Source organism: Cherax quadricarinatus, chromosome 32, assembly GCF_038502225.1.
Source record: "Cherax quadricarinatus isolate ZL_2023a chromosome 32, ASM3850222v1, whole genome shotgun sequence".
NCBI lineage: Eukaryota > Metazoa > Arthropoda > Malacostraca > Decapoda > Parastacidae > Cherax > Cherax quadricarinatus.
Window position 1 is genome coordinate 34233371 of NC_091323.1, and position 14772 is coordinate 34248142.

At 37.5% G+C, this 14772-nt stretch overlaps 1 protein-coding gene across 10 annotated transcripts in view; it reads left to right on the forward strand.

Annotated features, from left to right (window-relative positions):
• LOC128690100 (uncharacterized) overlaps positions 1 to 14772 on the forward strand; it is a 78292-nt gene that overhangs the window by 16012 nt on the left and 47508 nt on the right. For 4 of the 10 annotated variants that reach the window (XR_011392691.1, XR_011392690.1, XR_011392692.1 and 1 more), the window contains exons 4-8: positions 2259 to 2315; positions 7930 to 8068; positions 8245 to 8373; positions 12335 to 12464; positions 12768 to 12973. Coding sequence is in view for 1 of the 10 variants with exons in the window: in XM_070090636.1 (XP_069946737.1) it covers positions 2259 to 2315; positions 7930 to 8068; positions 8245 to 8373; positions 12335 to 12438 (429 nt within the window). In the remaining 9 variants the exon portion in view is untranslated. Of the gene's footprint in view, positions 1 to 2258; positions 2316 to 7929; positions 8069 to 8244; positions 8374 to 12334; positions 12465 to 12748; positions 14277 to 14772 lie in introns of those variants that run through there. The other 6 variants (XR_011392694.1, XR_011392695.1, XR_011392693.1 and 3 more) reach the window with 6 other exon arrangements.

Below are 14772 nucleotides of genomic sequence, written 5' to 3' on the forward strand. Positions count from 1 at the left end.
CCCCGCCTTCCTTCCACTACAGACTGATACACTCTTGAAGTCATTCTGTTTCGCTCCATTCTCTCTACATGTCCGAACCACCTCAACAACCCTTCCTCAGCCCTCTGGACAACAGTTTTGGTAATCCCGCACCTCCTCCTAACTTCCAAACTACGAATTCTCTGCATTATATTCACACCACACATTGCCCTCAGACATGACATCTCCACTGCCTCCAGCCTTCTCCTCGCTGCAACATTCATCACCCACGCTTCACACCCATATAAGAGCGTTGGTAAAACTATACTCTCATACATTCCCCTCTTTGCCTCCAAGGACAAAGTTCTTTGTCTCCACAGACTCCTAAGTGCACCACTCACTCTTTTTCCCTCATCAATTCTATGATTCACCTCATCTTTCATAGACCCATCCGCTGACACGTCCACTCCCAAATATCTGAATACGTTCACCTCCTCCATACTCTCTCCCTCCAATCTGATATTCAATCTTTCATCACCTAATCTTTTTGTTATCCTCATAACCTTACTCTTTCCTGTATTCACCTTTAATTTTCTTCTTTTGCACACCCTACCAAATTCATCCACCAATCTCTGCAACTTCTCTTCAGAATCTCCCAAGAGCACAGTGTCATCAGCAAAGAGCAGCTGTGACAACTCCCACTTTGTGTGTGATTCTTTATCTTTTAACTCCACGCCTCTTGCCAAGACCCTCGCATTTACTTCTCTTACAACCCCATCTATAAATATATTAAACAACCACGGTGACATCACACATCCTTGTCTAAGGCCTACTTTTACTGGGAAAAAATTTCCCTCTTTCCTACATACTCTAACTTGAGCCTCACTATCCTCGTAAAAACTCTTCACTGCTTTCAGTAACCTACCTCCTACACCATACACCTGCAACATCTGCCACATTGCCCCCCTATCCACCCTGTCATATGCCTTGTCCAAATCCATAAATGCCACAAAGACCTCTTTAGCCTTATCTAAATACTGTTCACTTATATGTTTCACTGTAAACACCTGGTCCACACACCCCCTACCTTTCCTAAAGCCTCCTTGTTCATCTGCTATCCTATTCTCCGTCTTACTCTTAATTCTTTCAATTATAACTCTACCATACACTTTACCAGGTACACTCAACAGACTTATCCCCCTATAATTTTTGCACTCTCTTTTATCCCCTTTGCCTTTATACAAAGGAACTATGCATGCTCTCTGCCAATCCCTAGGTACCTTACCCTCTTCCATACATTTATTAAATAATTGCACCAACCACTCCAAAACTATATCCCCACCTGCTTTTAACATTTCTATCTTTATCCCATCAATCCCGGCTGCCCTACCCCCTTTCATTTTGCCTACTGCCTCACGAACTTCCCCCACACTCACAACTGGCTCTTCCTCACTCCTACAAGATGTTATTCCTCCTTGCCCTATACACGAAATCACAGCTTCCCTATCTTCATCAACATTTAACAATTCCTCAAAATATTCCCTCCATCTTCCCAATACCTCTAACTCTCCATTTAATAACTCTCCTCTCCTATTTTTAACTGACAAATCCATTTGTTCTCTAGGCTTTCTTAACTTGTTAATCTCACTCCAAAACTTTTTCTTATTTTCAACAAAATTTGTTGATAACATCTCACCCACTCACTCATTTGCTCTCTTTTTACATTGCTTCACCACTCTCTTAACTTCTCTCTTTTTCTCCATATACTCTTCCCTCCTTGCATCACTTCTACTTTGTAAAAACTTCTCATATTATATATATATATACACAGTGGACCCCCGGTTAACGATATTTTTTCATTCCAGAAGTATATTCAGGTGCCAGTACTGGCCGAATTTTTTCCCATAAGGAATATTGTGAAGTAGATTAGTCCATTTCAGGCCCCCAAACATACACGTACAAATGCACTTACATAAATACACTTGCATAATTGGTCGCATTGGGAGGTGATCGTTAAGCGGGGGTCCACTGTATATATATATTTATATATAGTATATTGTTTTTCTTTTTTGTGACACCCTGCCTCAGTGGGATACAGCTGGTTTGTTGAGAGATATGTATATATATTGAAAGATCTAGATATGTATTTGTATAATTTATTATTATTTACACTATAAATGAATACTTTTTATGGATGATATACGTACAGTACTGTATTGCACTTGATTCTCAATATATGATAATTTTTTAGAGAATTATACCTTTTAAGGTATTAATTGTGTTCTGCGCTCATTTTTTAGTTTGATGTTGTGCTTGATAACCTGAGTCGGGGTCTGCTCTGGACTCTTATTCATCCTGTAAGTACAGCACTTTTCTAGGTACTAAGTATCTTGGTCACTTTCACTTTAAAACATTATGTAGGTGGCTTTGGATTCTTTTGTCATTTTCTTTTATTTCTTGGAATAGTGACATTCTCAGAATTGAAGTTATCTTATATGTAGCATGTTTCTTTTGTTTTTTTTTTAATCTGATTCACTCTACTCTTTGTAATTTTTACTTCTCAAATTCACTCTTTTGTTTTACATATTGAAGTTCCATTTATTTTGTATATATTTTAGGGTTAAGGTGTTGGGAAAGGTAACTGACGTTTTGACCAAAATTTATTAGGAAAATAAAAATTGGATAATGTAAATATGCAGCTACAGGCCAGAGGTGAAGTAGTCAGGAGGCAGACATGTGTTGTTGGGCATCAGAAACTGATGTCGGTACCACAGGGGATTTGTTGAGTACTGTGTGGGAGATATGTCCCATAATGTGATGGAGGCTTAAAAGATTGCGAATGAGGAAAATGTAGTAAAACAGGTGAAGTTGGCTCATTGACATTAGCTGAAGTAAGCATTATGGTGGAATGGATGACTAGTCTTGTTGTGATGTGAGTTTTGTAGCTTCAGCTGCAAGCACTGAGAGATTAGTCTGGATGAGAAATCTCAAACAGTTGGGTGAAATGCATCTAAAGCTGCTGTGTATTGTATGCATCTTCTGTGTTTGTCTGGTTGTCTCAGTTATGCACAGTATGAGTAAATAATAATAATAATATCTTTATTTACTACAAGTACATGTACAAGGTATACAGTCCTAGCTGACAACAATGACATACTTCTATATAGAAACTCCCTTGTTATGCTCTGCATTTCGGGCAAATTAGGTCAGTGTCCCGGGATGCGACCCACACCAGTCGACTAACACCCAGGTACCCATTTTACTGATGGGGAACATAGACAACAGGTGGAAAGAAACACGTCCAATGTTTCTACTCTGGCTGGGAATCGAACCCAGGCCCTCGCCGTGTGAAGCGAGAGCGTTAACCACCAGGCCACCAGAGCAGAGTAAGGTAAGTGTGTGTGTGTGCATGCATATCTGCTTTTAAATCCATGTATGGAGCCTGCCTTCACCACTTCTTCATAGAGATCATTCCTTTTTTCAACCACATTAAGACTTTAATCATGAAAATGGTATACAGTATCAACAAGCAGATGAGTAGGGCACATATGCAGTGGTTGGGTATCTTTAATGTTGAAACCTTTCACCTATATGGCAGTCTTTTTCAAATAGAGAATAAATATGGAGACAGCAGGAGCAGGAATGAGGCAAAGACTATGTGATGAGTCCATTGACCTTAAAGGAGTTCTTAATTAAGGTAGTCAGTCCCTTTACCCAAAGAAGAGTTCAGCTCCATAGTATGGAACAGTGTGAAGGATGAGAATGGATCTCGTATACTGCCAAAGGTGAGGTGTAGAAAGTCTTGATGTTGCAGAAGCAGGGCCTGCTAGTAGCAACAAGAAAGTAAAAATTGAGGAGCACTGCAGCAAGCCTACTGGCCTATGCTGTGCAAGTCCCTCTCGAGTCAAACCCTTCTCATTCACAACTGGTGGTTAAGCGATAAAATTGTGGAAGATGTCCTCTGTACCAAGGTACTTTTGGGTTGGTGTATCAGACAATAAGTAAGACAATACTTATATGTATGAGATCCATTCTTGTGCTTCAGCTTCACCTTGTTCCAGACCATGGAGCTGAAATTTTCTTCAGGCAGAGGGATTGACCACCTCAAGAACTTTAAGGTTGATGGATTGACCACATCAACTTTGCTTCCCCACTGCTCCTGCATTCCCCATATTTATTTTCCTCTGTATTTGACTGAGGACACCTACCGTGTACGCAAAATGTTTCAGCAGTAAAGATACCCAACAGTAGCACATGTCTTACTCATCCACCCTGAGACTGAAGAAAGTCTTCCTGATATCCCCGTGGCTCATCAGTGTCTCTAACTTCCAGCTGTGTCCCCGAGTTCCTGTTTCTCGCCTGAAATAACCTGTCCCTGCCTACCTTATCAATTTTAATGAGTATTTTGTATGTTATATCAATGTGTGTGTGCATGTGTGCTTGTATGTGCCCTCTGTCTCCCAGTGAGCAAGCAACAAACAGTTGTGAATTTGACTGTGGACCATCTTGGCAGTGAACACCTCCATTAGTGGGACGGGACAGTCTCTGAACTGTTACTCTCTGGAATGGCATGGAACTGATCTCCTTTTCCTCACTGTGGGTTGCATGAAAGTTAATGCCTGGCTTTGAAGAGTATTTTGGGCATAGGCAGGTTTCTGGTGTTGCTAGAATTTCAGAAAATAGAAATTTGTTTCCAGTGGTAAGCTGTCTCATGTTATTGAAGAGATTCCTCCTCGTTACTGTAATGTACTTGATGCAACATGAGAATAGGAATAAGTATCATATTGGAAGGGTAGCTTGGTTCTAATGCCATTCTTAACCCTTTGACTGTCGCAACCCCAAATCCTAAGGTGTCTCCTGGTGTCGCAAAATATTTGAAAAAAAAAAAAAAATTCTCATGAAATGATAGAGAATCTTTTCCCGATGGTAATGACACCAAAAGTATGAAATTTGATGGAACACTTATTGAATTACCCTCTCACGAAATTAGCAACCTCGGAGATATTTACAAATCGGCGATTTCGCCCACTGTGAGCCCTATTTTTGGCTAATTCCATTGTTCCAGTCAACCAAATTCATGGCCATTTCTTCAGAACTCCATTTGTTCTATCGATTGAGTACAAGAAACCTCTCATTTACCGATTTCAACTACCCAGTAAAGTGGTCAGAAATTGGCAATTTGGCCAATTTCATGCAAATTAAAAAATATGCCAATTTCAAAATAGGGTCCAGAATGAGCAGTGCAGACATTCCTGGCTCTAAAATAACATTTTCTTTGTTCATCAGTCACATCTCCAGGCCCTTCTGACATTACTCTTGCTTTCCATTTTGAATTTTTATTTAACCTTTTGAGGGTCGACAGGCCCTCTCCGAAACTCGTTCTCAGGGTCGGCCAAATTTAAAAAAAAAAAATTATTTTCTCTTATGAAAAGATAGAGAATCTTTTCCCGATCATAAAGACACCAAAAGTTTGAAATTTGATAGAAAACTTACGGAATTATGCTCTCGCAAAGTTAGCGGTCTCGGCGATGTTTACGCATCGGCGATTTTGCCCACTTTGAGCCCCATTTTCGGCCAATTTCACTGTACTAGTCGACAAAAAACATGAATATTTCGCTAGAACTCCATTTTTTCTATCGAATGGGTGCAAGAAACCACTCATTTATGAAATTCAACTATCCAGTACAGTGGTCAGAATTTAGCAATTTTGCCAATTTCACACAAATTTCAAAAGATGCCAATTTCCGAATAGGGTCCAGAATAAACAAGAAAGACATTCCTGGCACTAAAATGACATTTCCTCTAGTCATTAGTCACGTCTCAAGGCCCCTCTTATATTCTTTTGCTTTCCACTTTGAATTTTTATTTTCACAAAAAATATAAGATTTACTGTTATGCAGACTACTGCATTAGTGTAAAAAATGGTATAAATATTATTGGTGCACTTGTGAAAGAATATTAGACTCACCAGTTGACGTGTATTGCACGCTTGGCACGATTTGTTTACTTTTGAAGTTTGGTAAAAATCGAACATTTCTGCTACTTTGAGCTCAATTTCAAGGCACCTTTCTTTGTAAAATCAGTCAAAATCATCTCAATTACTGTAAAATGTCTTTCATTCTATAAAATGAGACCAAGAAAACTAGAATACAACAATAAATTCCATACGAAAATACACTGCAAAGTCGCTGATTTATTAAAAAAAAATGGTCAAAGTTTTTTTTTCTCATTATGCACTGTGTGCTGCAGGATTTTTTTTAGACTGTGCACACTGACCACACAGACCCATTCTTTCATATGAAGGCCTACCAGCTTTCTCCCACTAGATTTGAGGCCGCTAGAATTTATGAGTACTAGTACGTCGAAAACCCCTACGCGTAAGACGTACTAGTACGACGAAAACCCTCAAAGGGTTAAACAAAAAATAGAAGATTTACTCTTATGCAGACTACTGCAATAATTGTATAAATAATGTCAACCCATTCAGGATTGCATATTAGAATGGATAGTTGGACATTTATTGGATAATAACATCATTTGTTTACTCTTGAACATCGGCAAAAATCAAATATTTCCCCTACTTTGAGCTCGATTTCAAGGTCCTTTTCATAGTAAAACCAATCAAAATCACCTCCATTTCTATAATGTTTTCCATTCTATCAAATGCAACTACGAAAACGAGAATATAACCATAAAAACTATACAAAAATATGCCTCACAAATCGGTGTTTTAATCCAGAAACATGGAGCTTTTTTTTTCTTATTGTGCACTGTTTGCTGCAGGATTTTTTTTATACTGCGCACACTGACTAGACAGACCCATTCTCTCACATGTGGGTCTACCAGCTTTTTCCCGCTTGATTTGAAGCCGCTAGAATTTTTGAGTATATATACATCAAACACGTTGGTTTGCAAGACATGTATGTACGACCGAAACAGTCAAAGGGTTAAAGCAAGGATCAGTGTTTTTATGAATATTGACTTAGAGCTTTTTGTATTTGCTGGGGCTGTAGCAGGAGGGTAATATGCCTTTGGGAATAAGTTAGTCTGGGCAGAGCTAAATCTGTAAGCATGATGCAACACCTGAGAAATAGGAAGTAATCAAGTTTGGTTTAGGAGGGGCGAGGGTCGCTCCAGTATCTTAGTTCTTTAACATCATGGCACCCCCCTTTGAATGAGGGCAAAGTCAAATACCTCACAGAAAAAAATATCCATCTTTATTCATAACACAGCCTAATTATACATTCAAAAACTATAATTTTTAAGGTCTGCCCAAAATACTTTCCATAATGAGTTTTCATTAGAATATGTAATACAATGCTTTCCTAAAACTGTAACCTGTAACCACACATTGTAAAACCATCCACTGTAACCTCAATATATAAGGTAGCAAAATAAACATCTTTATCTTTGTAAATGTCCTGATTACCAGTTCTTTGTTCATCCTCTTCAGGTTGTTTTATTTATTCTGAAGAATTTCATTAATCATAGTTGAACCCAAAGGTGCTATTAATAAGTGCTATGGTTAGTGTTTCTTATACAGTGATCTTAATGTGGTTGAAATTATTTAATTTTTGAAAAGGTTGAGAGGTCCCAGAGTCTTTGCAATTTCTTTGTGGAGATCTGTTAGTAGGGACTCTCCTGCACAAATAAGTACATACATACTTTTATCCAGAAAAAAGGAAAAAAGTGTGATGATTAATATTGTGATTTATCCCATAAAGGTCCCTTGATGCAGGTGAGGGGGGGGGGGAATCTTGATCCAGGGAACTTAAATTATCCTCCCCTTCCTTGGATCAAACCTGAATGCCTCCCATTCCCAAGCACCAACATGACTTGCAGGTTTAAAAAAATGTCTGGCTGCTCTCTTTTCAGAATTTGTTTCCCTGAATTAATCGATGTGTTTAGCTTAGGTATTTTCAAGGAAACTAATGCACATGGGCAACAACTGATAATAATATGGGTTTTCAGATGATGTACTTGGTGTCAGCAATAGAGTGGACAGCATTTGTATGTAATCACACTTTGGGTACTAAGTGGCAGGATTCTCTTGCTGGTCATGGAGAAAAAGGAATAATGTCATCCATTGTTTCTTGCACTTTGGCCAAAAGTAAGAGTAATGGCTGTATTTTTGAAAAAATAATATATAGATCAAAAGTTTTGTAACTGCATTTTAACATTCACTGAGATTGTGCATGGCATTAGATGTATTGAAGCTTGGCTCTCAGCTTTTAGAATCTGTTGTGAATGACATAGATTAATTGCCCTTGAGGTTTGCTTTTGCAGATTTCCGGAATCCATGGGGAGTGTGGGTGATTGCTGGTCTGCATGGGCTGCCAGTGTGGATCATTGGATATCAGTACAATTTGTTTGGGTCTCACCTTTGGTTTCTTCCCAAGTTTGTGCAGCCTTTGGGTCAGTAACTATTTACATATTTAGTTTAAATTTAACAGATTTTCAGTGTCTTAATTCAGCATAATGTCTCGTATTAATTGGGGAATGTTGAAATTCATACAGGAGCATTATTATTCATAGAAAGAGCTAAATGTAAGAAAGCGGAATGAAAAGTGTGGGGTCTAGTAAATCCATCAAGTATATTTGAGTACAGATTTATAGATGGATTTGATTTTGACCCCACATACTCATTTCAACCCATGTTCAATGTGACTATGTATTTTCTTAAATATATGAATCATTTTTGAGAAAAATCTGTAAGTGGCTTTGATGATGAATTTTGAACCACATTTGTACATCAGTATTTTAACCCTTTCACTGTCCAGACACCTGAAATTAATCTTGCTTTCAGTGTCCACTTTATAAAAAAAAATCTGAAATGGGAGAGAATCTTTTTTTCTGAAGGTAGTGACACCAAAAGTACAAAATTTGATGGAAAACTTATGGAATTATGCAGGTTCAAAGTTAGCAGTTTTGGCTGGTGATTAGTTTTTCATCTCTCTTGTGCAAGACACTTGCTTAAGACTTCTTAGACTCTTTGTTTTTCTACATTCCTCTCTTCTCCAGGTACATAAACTCTCTTCATACCCCACCCTTATTCTAATTCACATAATTCTTGAATTTATACATAACCCCTCCTCTTTTCTTTCCATACCATACAACTGTAATGATCATTTGATTTAATTTTTGTTTTCATAGTACAGCAGGGCCCCGCTTTACGGCATTTCACTTTACGGCGTTCCGCTAATACGGTCATTTCAAATTATGACCAAAACTCGCTATACGGCTCCCCCACCTGACTTTCTAATACGGTCACCGCGCCCCACCCTGTTTGTTTACATTCTTCGTGAGCTCAGTAAGCACTAAGTCTCTCCATTTTGTCTGGAAACTCCAAAATTTCAAATGTTTTTAAAAGTTATTTCATATTTTATATATACTCTGATAATTATACTTATGTATACCTGTACTTAAATAAACTTACATACTGTGCTGGCATGCAGGTACACATTAAAATCAGTAAGAGTGTCTTATGTCTCCAGACGTCATATTAGTAATGATAATAATAATCATCGAGTCTCATTTAAATGTCGTATATTACGTTAAATACACATTTTCATTAATCCATCTATGATATTTTTTCAAAATTATATAATAAACACGATACATAACATAAAAAGATGATAAATACACCCTACAATAGAATAAATAAACATAAATATGAGATGTGGTAGCAGACGACTTGCACAAGTGACGCCATATTAGAAATGATAATAATAATAATCACCGAGTCTCATTAAATGTTGTATATTACGTTAATATACACATTTTCATTAATCCATCCATGATATTTTTTTCAAAATTATATAATAAACACGATACATAACATAAAAAGATGATAAATACACCCTACAATAGAATAAATAAACATAAATAAATGACCTTCCAAATGCTTCGCAATTACTCAAACCCACACTATTTGCAGATGACACTACATACGTCTTCTCTCACCCGAGCCCAGTCACACTAGCCAATACTGTAAATACCGAATTACAGAAAATATCTACCTGGATGAGGACTAACAAACTTACACTAAACATTGACAAAACCTACTTCATTCAGTTTGGTAACAGAGCTACAGATGTCCCTCTTAACATAATGATAAACGGATCACCTATCACAAAGCTAACAGAGGGAAAATTCTTAGGAATCCACCTTGATAATAGACTCAAATTTCATACACATATACAACAAATTTCTAAGAAAATTTCCAAGACTGTAGGCATACTATCGAAGATACGGTACTATGTTCCACAGTCAGCCCTCCTGGCCCTATATCACTCTCTTATTTACCCCTATCTCACCTATGGAATTTGTGCATGGGGCTCAACAACAGTTAACCATCTCAGACCACTAATTACCCAACAAAAGGCTGCAGTTAGAATGATAACAAATTCTCACTACAGGCAGCACACTCCACCAATATTCAATACACTAAACCTACTCACCATACAAAACATCCATACTTATTACTGCACCTATTACATACATAGAACACTTAACTCTGATATTAACCCTCCCCTCAAACATCTCCTTGCCAACCTCAACAGAACACATGACCATAACACAAGGCACAGATCACTCTTTGATGTTCCTCGTGTTCATCTCACACTATGCAAAAACTCAATGCACATAAAAGGCCCTAAAATCTGGAATTCATTACCTGTAAATATAAAAGAAACACTACCTGTTTATAAATTCAAGTCTCTACTCAAAGATCACTTACTCACCCAAAACCAAATAAATACTGAATAACTGAACCTTATAAATTGTATATCTTAAATGTTTCTCACAATTATATCACATAAATGTTAAACCTAAAACCCAATCTAACTTTATTATTTTTTAAATACACTACCTAACAGAATCCTTCATATGACCTGTCTTTGTAATACTCACTTGTGCTTTATAGTAATCTGTTTACATTAATGTTTTATCACTGACTTCATCATTGCTTAATTAATCTTAAGTTAATTTTAAGCCAGCCCGTAATGCTATGCATAGTATAAGTGGCTTTGGCATACTGCTCTTATCTGTATTTTTTTGTACCTCTGTATGTGTGCACAAATTTATAATAAATAAATAAATAAATAAAAAGATGTGGTAGCCAGATAACTTGTACAAGGGACGCCAAGAATAACATTTTCTCTAATCTAACATAAGAGAAAATGTGTTACTGGGGGTAACTGTAGAAAATTATTCCTTTCGTATGTATGTAAGTTTATTCAGGTATACACAAATACAGTTACATAGATTATCATACATAACAACATATGTGTAGAGAACCTAGGATAACCCAACAAAGTCAGAGTGACTTATTTCCATTGCCTTCACTCAGAGCATCATTTCTTCTCAAAATGATGTTACATGAGAATGGGAGTGTTCTTCTTTATTTATTCTACCGTATCAATGTAGAGACAACCTGTACACAATGTAACTTGTACACAAACCAGACGTTTACACTTAGTTTACAAAACTTACGTTCGCCTGGTTTGTTTACATAACTCTGCGCCTGTACTCTCTCATGCACTCATTCTCTCTCTCTCATTTATTCGTTTTATCTCATTTACTTACTCCTGAACCTACATTAAGACTACAAATATTTTAAGGTAAGTAATGAGTGAACTGTATATACATTTTATCGCTCTGGGATGCTTAAATGTAATAAAATATTATGTGTAGGTGGGTTGGCCTGGTATGGTAGCCGGCTGACTACCATACATACCACACTTGATTTTTTACAATAAATACTACTTATCTCACCCTATATTTTAAGGTGAGTATTGAGTGAACTGTATATACACTTTATCGCTCTGGGATGCTTAAGTATCATAGAATTGTATGTGTGGGTGGGGTGGCCTGGTATGGTAGCCTGGCTGACTACCATACATACCACACTTGATTTCTTACAATAAATACTACTTGTCTCACCCTAGATTAAGACTATAAATATTTTAAGGTAAGTAATGAGTGCACTATGTGTGTATTGTACTTTTTTATTGTTTTTTGATGCCTGGTTCTATTGCTAACTTAATATATGTTAGTGTAAACTTGTTATCTAGTGTTTGTATGCATTTGTAAGTGGGAAAAAAAGGGTGTTCCACTTTACGGCGGTTTCCGCTTTACGGCGATAGCCTGGAACCTAACCAGCCGTATAAATGGGGCCCTACTGTACTGCTTAAAAAAAATCTCTTTTTCAAACTTGAGAATTTTTATCTTCAAAATTTGTAACACAGGGTAACTAAAATGTTGGGGACTGTTGTGGGTTACACATTTTTTAGTTTATACAGCTTCAGAGGCAGCTTGTTATACATACAGAATTGCTTTTGCTAATACAATAACTAAATCTCTTGTGTATTTTCAGGCTTGGTTATTTTAGGAATGGGACGTTTGCTGTGTTTCCTTATAGAAATTTGGAGTATATGGATCCATATCTCTGTTCTGCTGGTGAATACATCTATGTCATAGAAAACTGCTTAGATGAATAATGAACAGTTAAGTAATGTTTGTTAGTAATAATGATTTAATATTAGAAATGATTATTGTACAAACATTAGCCATTATAAATATATAAAGGCAATCTGTGGTAACAAATTCTTACAGATTCATTCGTGTTTTTGTAGATACTCAAGTTTTAAACTTAAGTGTAGCCCTCGTGGCTTAGCGCTTCTTTTTGATTATAATAATAATAATAAACTTAAGTGTGGTATTTAACTTTGTTATGAGTGTAAAATACTGTATTATATAACCATTATATATTATAAAAATTAATACACAGTATAACTTGATCCTTCCAGATTCATTCATTCATGTTGATTCGCTGGTACTTCCAGCCCAGGTCTTCTCCAGATGGTGACCCGGTGGTGGCCCCCCAGGTGGGGGGGGTGACGTTCATCTTCTTTCTTGGGCCCTCCGGTTGAGGTACCATTAAGGAAATAGTATACATGCTCCTTAATATATAGATCAAAGGATGACTAAGCATAACCTGACAGTCTTCACACAGGTAATGAGTAGCTCTCCATGCAAGTAAATGTCAGGTGGGCATTTGATCCTACTCATGGTCCCTCCATAAAGACTGTTTCATGCAGGCTAAAGTGCTTCCAGAAAACTAGGTTATTATAATCAAAAAGAAGTGCGAAGCGCTGCAGGGTAGGGAAGGAAGCGAGGGTATTGGGCGGCAGAAGGGGGGAGGGATGATCAGTAGGTTATAGAAAACAGCAGGGCAGGGTATCCCCTGCGGGGGTAGAGGGTAGCAAGAGATTGAGGTAGAAAGGGCTGAAGGTATCATCCAGAAAACTAGAAATGGACCATTTCAGGCCTGGGTCATCAAAATCATTGTAGCCTTCAGAGAAAGTGATATATAAGTTCTTTTCAGGTTTGTGAGAAGTAATTTATCAATTGGTTCTATCATGCCAGTTTCCCTGTATCAGTTTTTTCTTACCTTCAAAACCCTTAGGCACAGCATAGCCTTGGAGGTTTGGCAAATGTCAGGTGGGCTAAGGTGCTTACAAAATCTGTTGTAGCCTTCAGAAATCTATATATTTATTTATATACATTAGTTTGTGGGAATTGATCAAACTGGTCATCACAGCTGATTTCCAGTGAAGTTTTGTTTTGCCCCCCAAAAAAACCCAAGGTTGTATATTAATTTCCAGTAACAGTAAGCCTTAGGCAGGAATGTGTGATGTCACCATGGTTGTTTTAACATTTATAGATAGGGTTGTAAAAGAAGTGAATGCTAGGGTGTTGGAAAAAGGTGTGGAATTAAAATATGCAGAATCTAACACAAAACAGGAGTTGTCATAGTTGTTTTTTGCTGATGACACTGTGCTTTTAGAAGATTCTGAACAGAAGTTAAGGTTGGATGAATTTGGGAGGATGTGTAAAAGGAGGAAATTAAAAGTGAGGGTCACAAATGATTTAGGTAATGAAAAATTGGATATCAGATTGGAAGGAGGGAGTATGGAGGAACTAAATGTGTTCAGATATTTGGGAGTGGACTTGTTGGTAGATGTCTGTGAAAGATTAGTTTTGATGAGAATGTTGACTTGCTCCCACAGGACTTTATACAATTAAAAAAAAAAAAAAGGGATATCTTATTCTAATAAAAAAAAGCACAGTGCAGAAATAACCTGTACATAGGAGACTTGGAGCATTAGCTAGTCACCCTAGTTAACGTTCCAAGTCAAACCAAAATGTCATAAGATTGTCTGTGGATTTGTATCTTAATGGTCCATTTTTACTTTGCAAATTTGGGTACAATAAATATCAGCATCAAAACTGGTGAGGGTTCTTAATACCAGGAATTGGCCTTTTCTTTCCCTTCAGTTAAGCCTGAATGCCTCCCATTATTATTATAATGAAAAAGAAGCGCTAAACCACAAGGGCTATACAGCACTGCAGGGCAGGAAGAAAGCAGGGGTATCAGGTGGCAAAAAGGGATAATTAGTAGGTTACGGAGAACAGCGGGGCAGTGGATAATGCAGGGGTAGAAAGGGCTGAGGGGAGTGCAAAAGGTATCATCATCAGAGTTTGTGGAGTAAGTCAGTTGTTGGCAAGAAGGGAAGTACAGCGGAGATGACGGAGGTAAATTCTTCGTGCTCGTTGATAGAGAAGGCAGTCTAACAGAATGTGGCTAACCGATACTGGACCCTGACACGTCTCAGAGAGAGGAACAGGCTGCCTCTTGGCCACGAGTGTGGCCAATGCGAAGACGGGAGAGAGTAGTCTCCCAACCTCGACATTGATGACAAGAAGATGGCCAGTAACCTATAATCGGTTTAATAGAATGAAGTTTGCTAC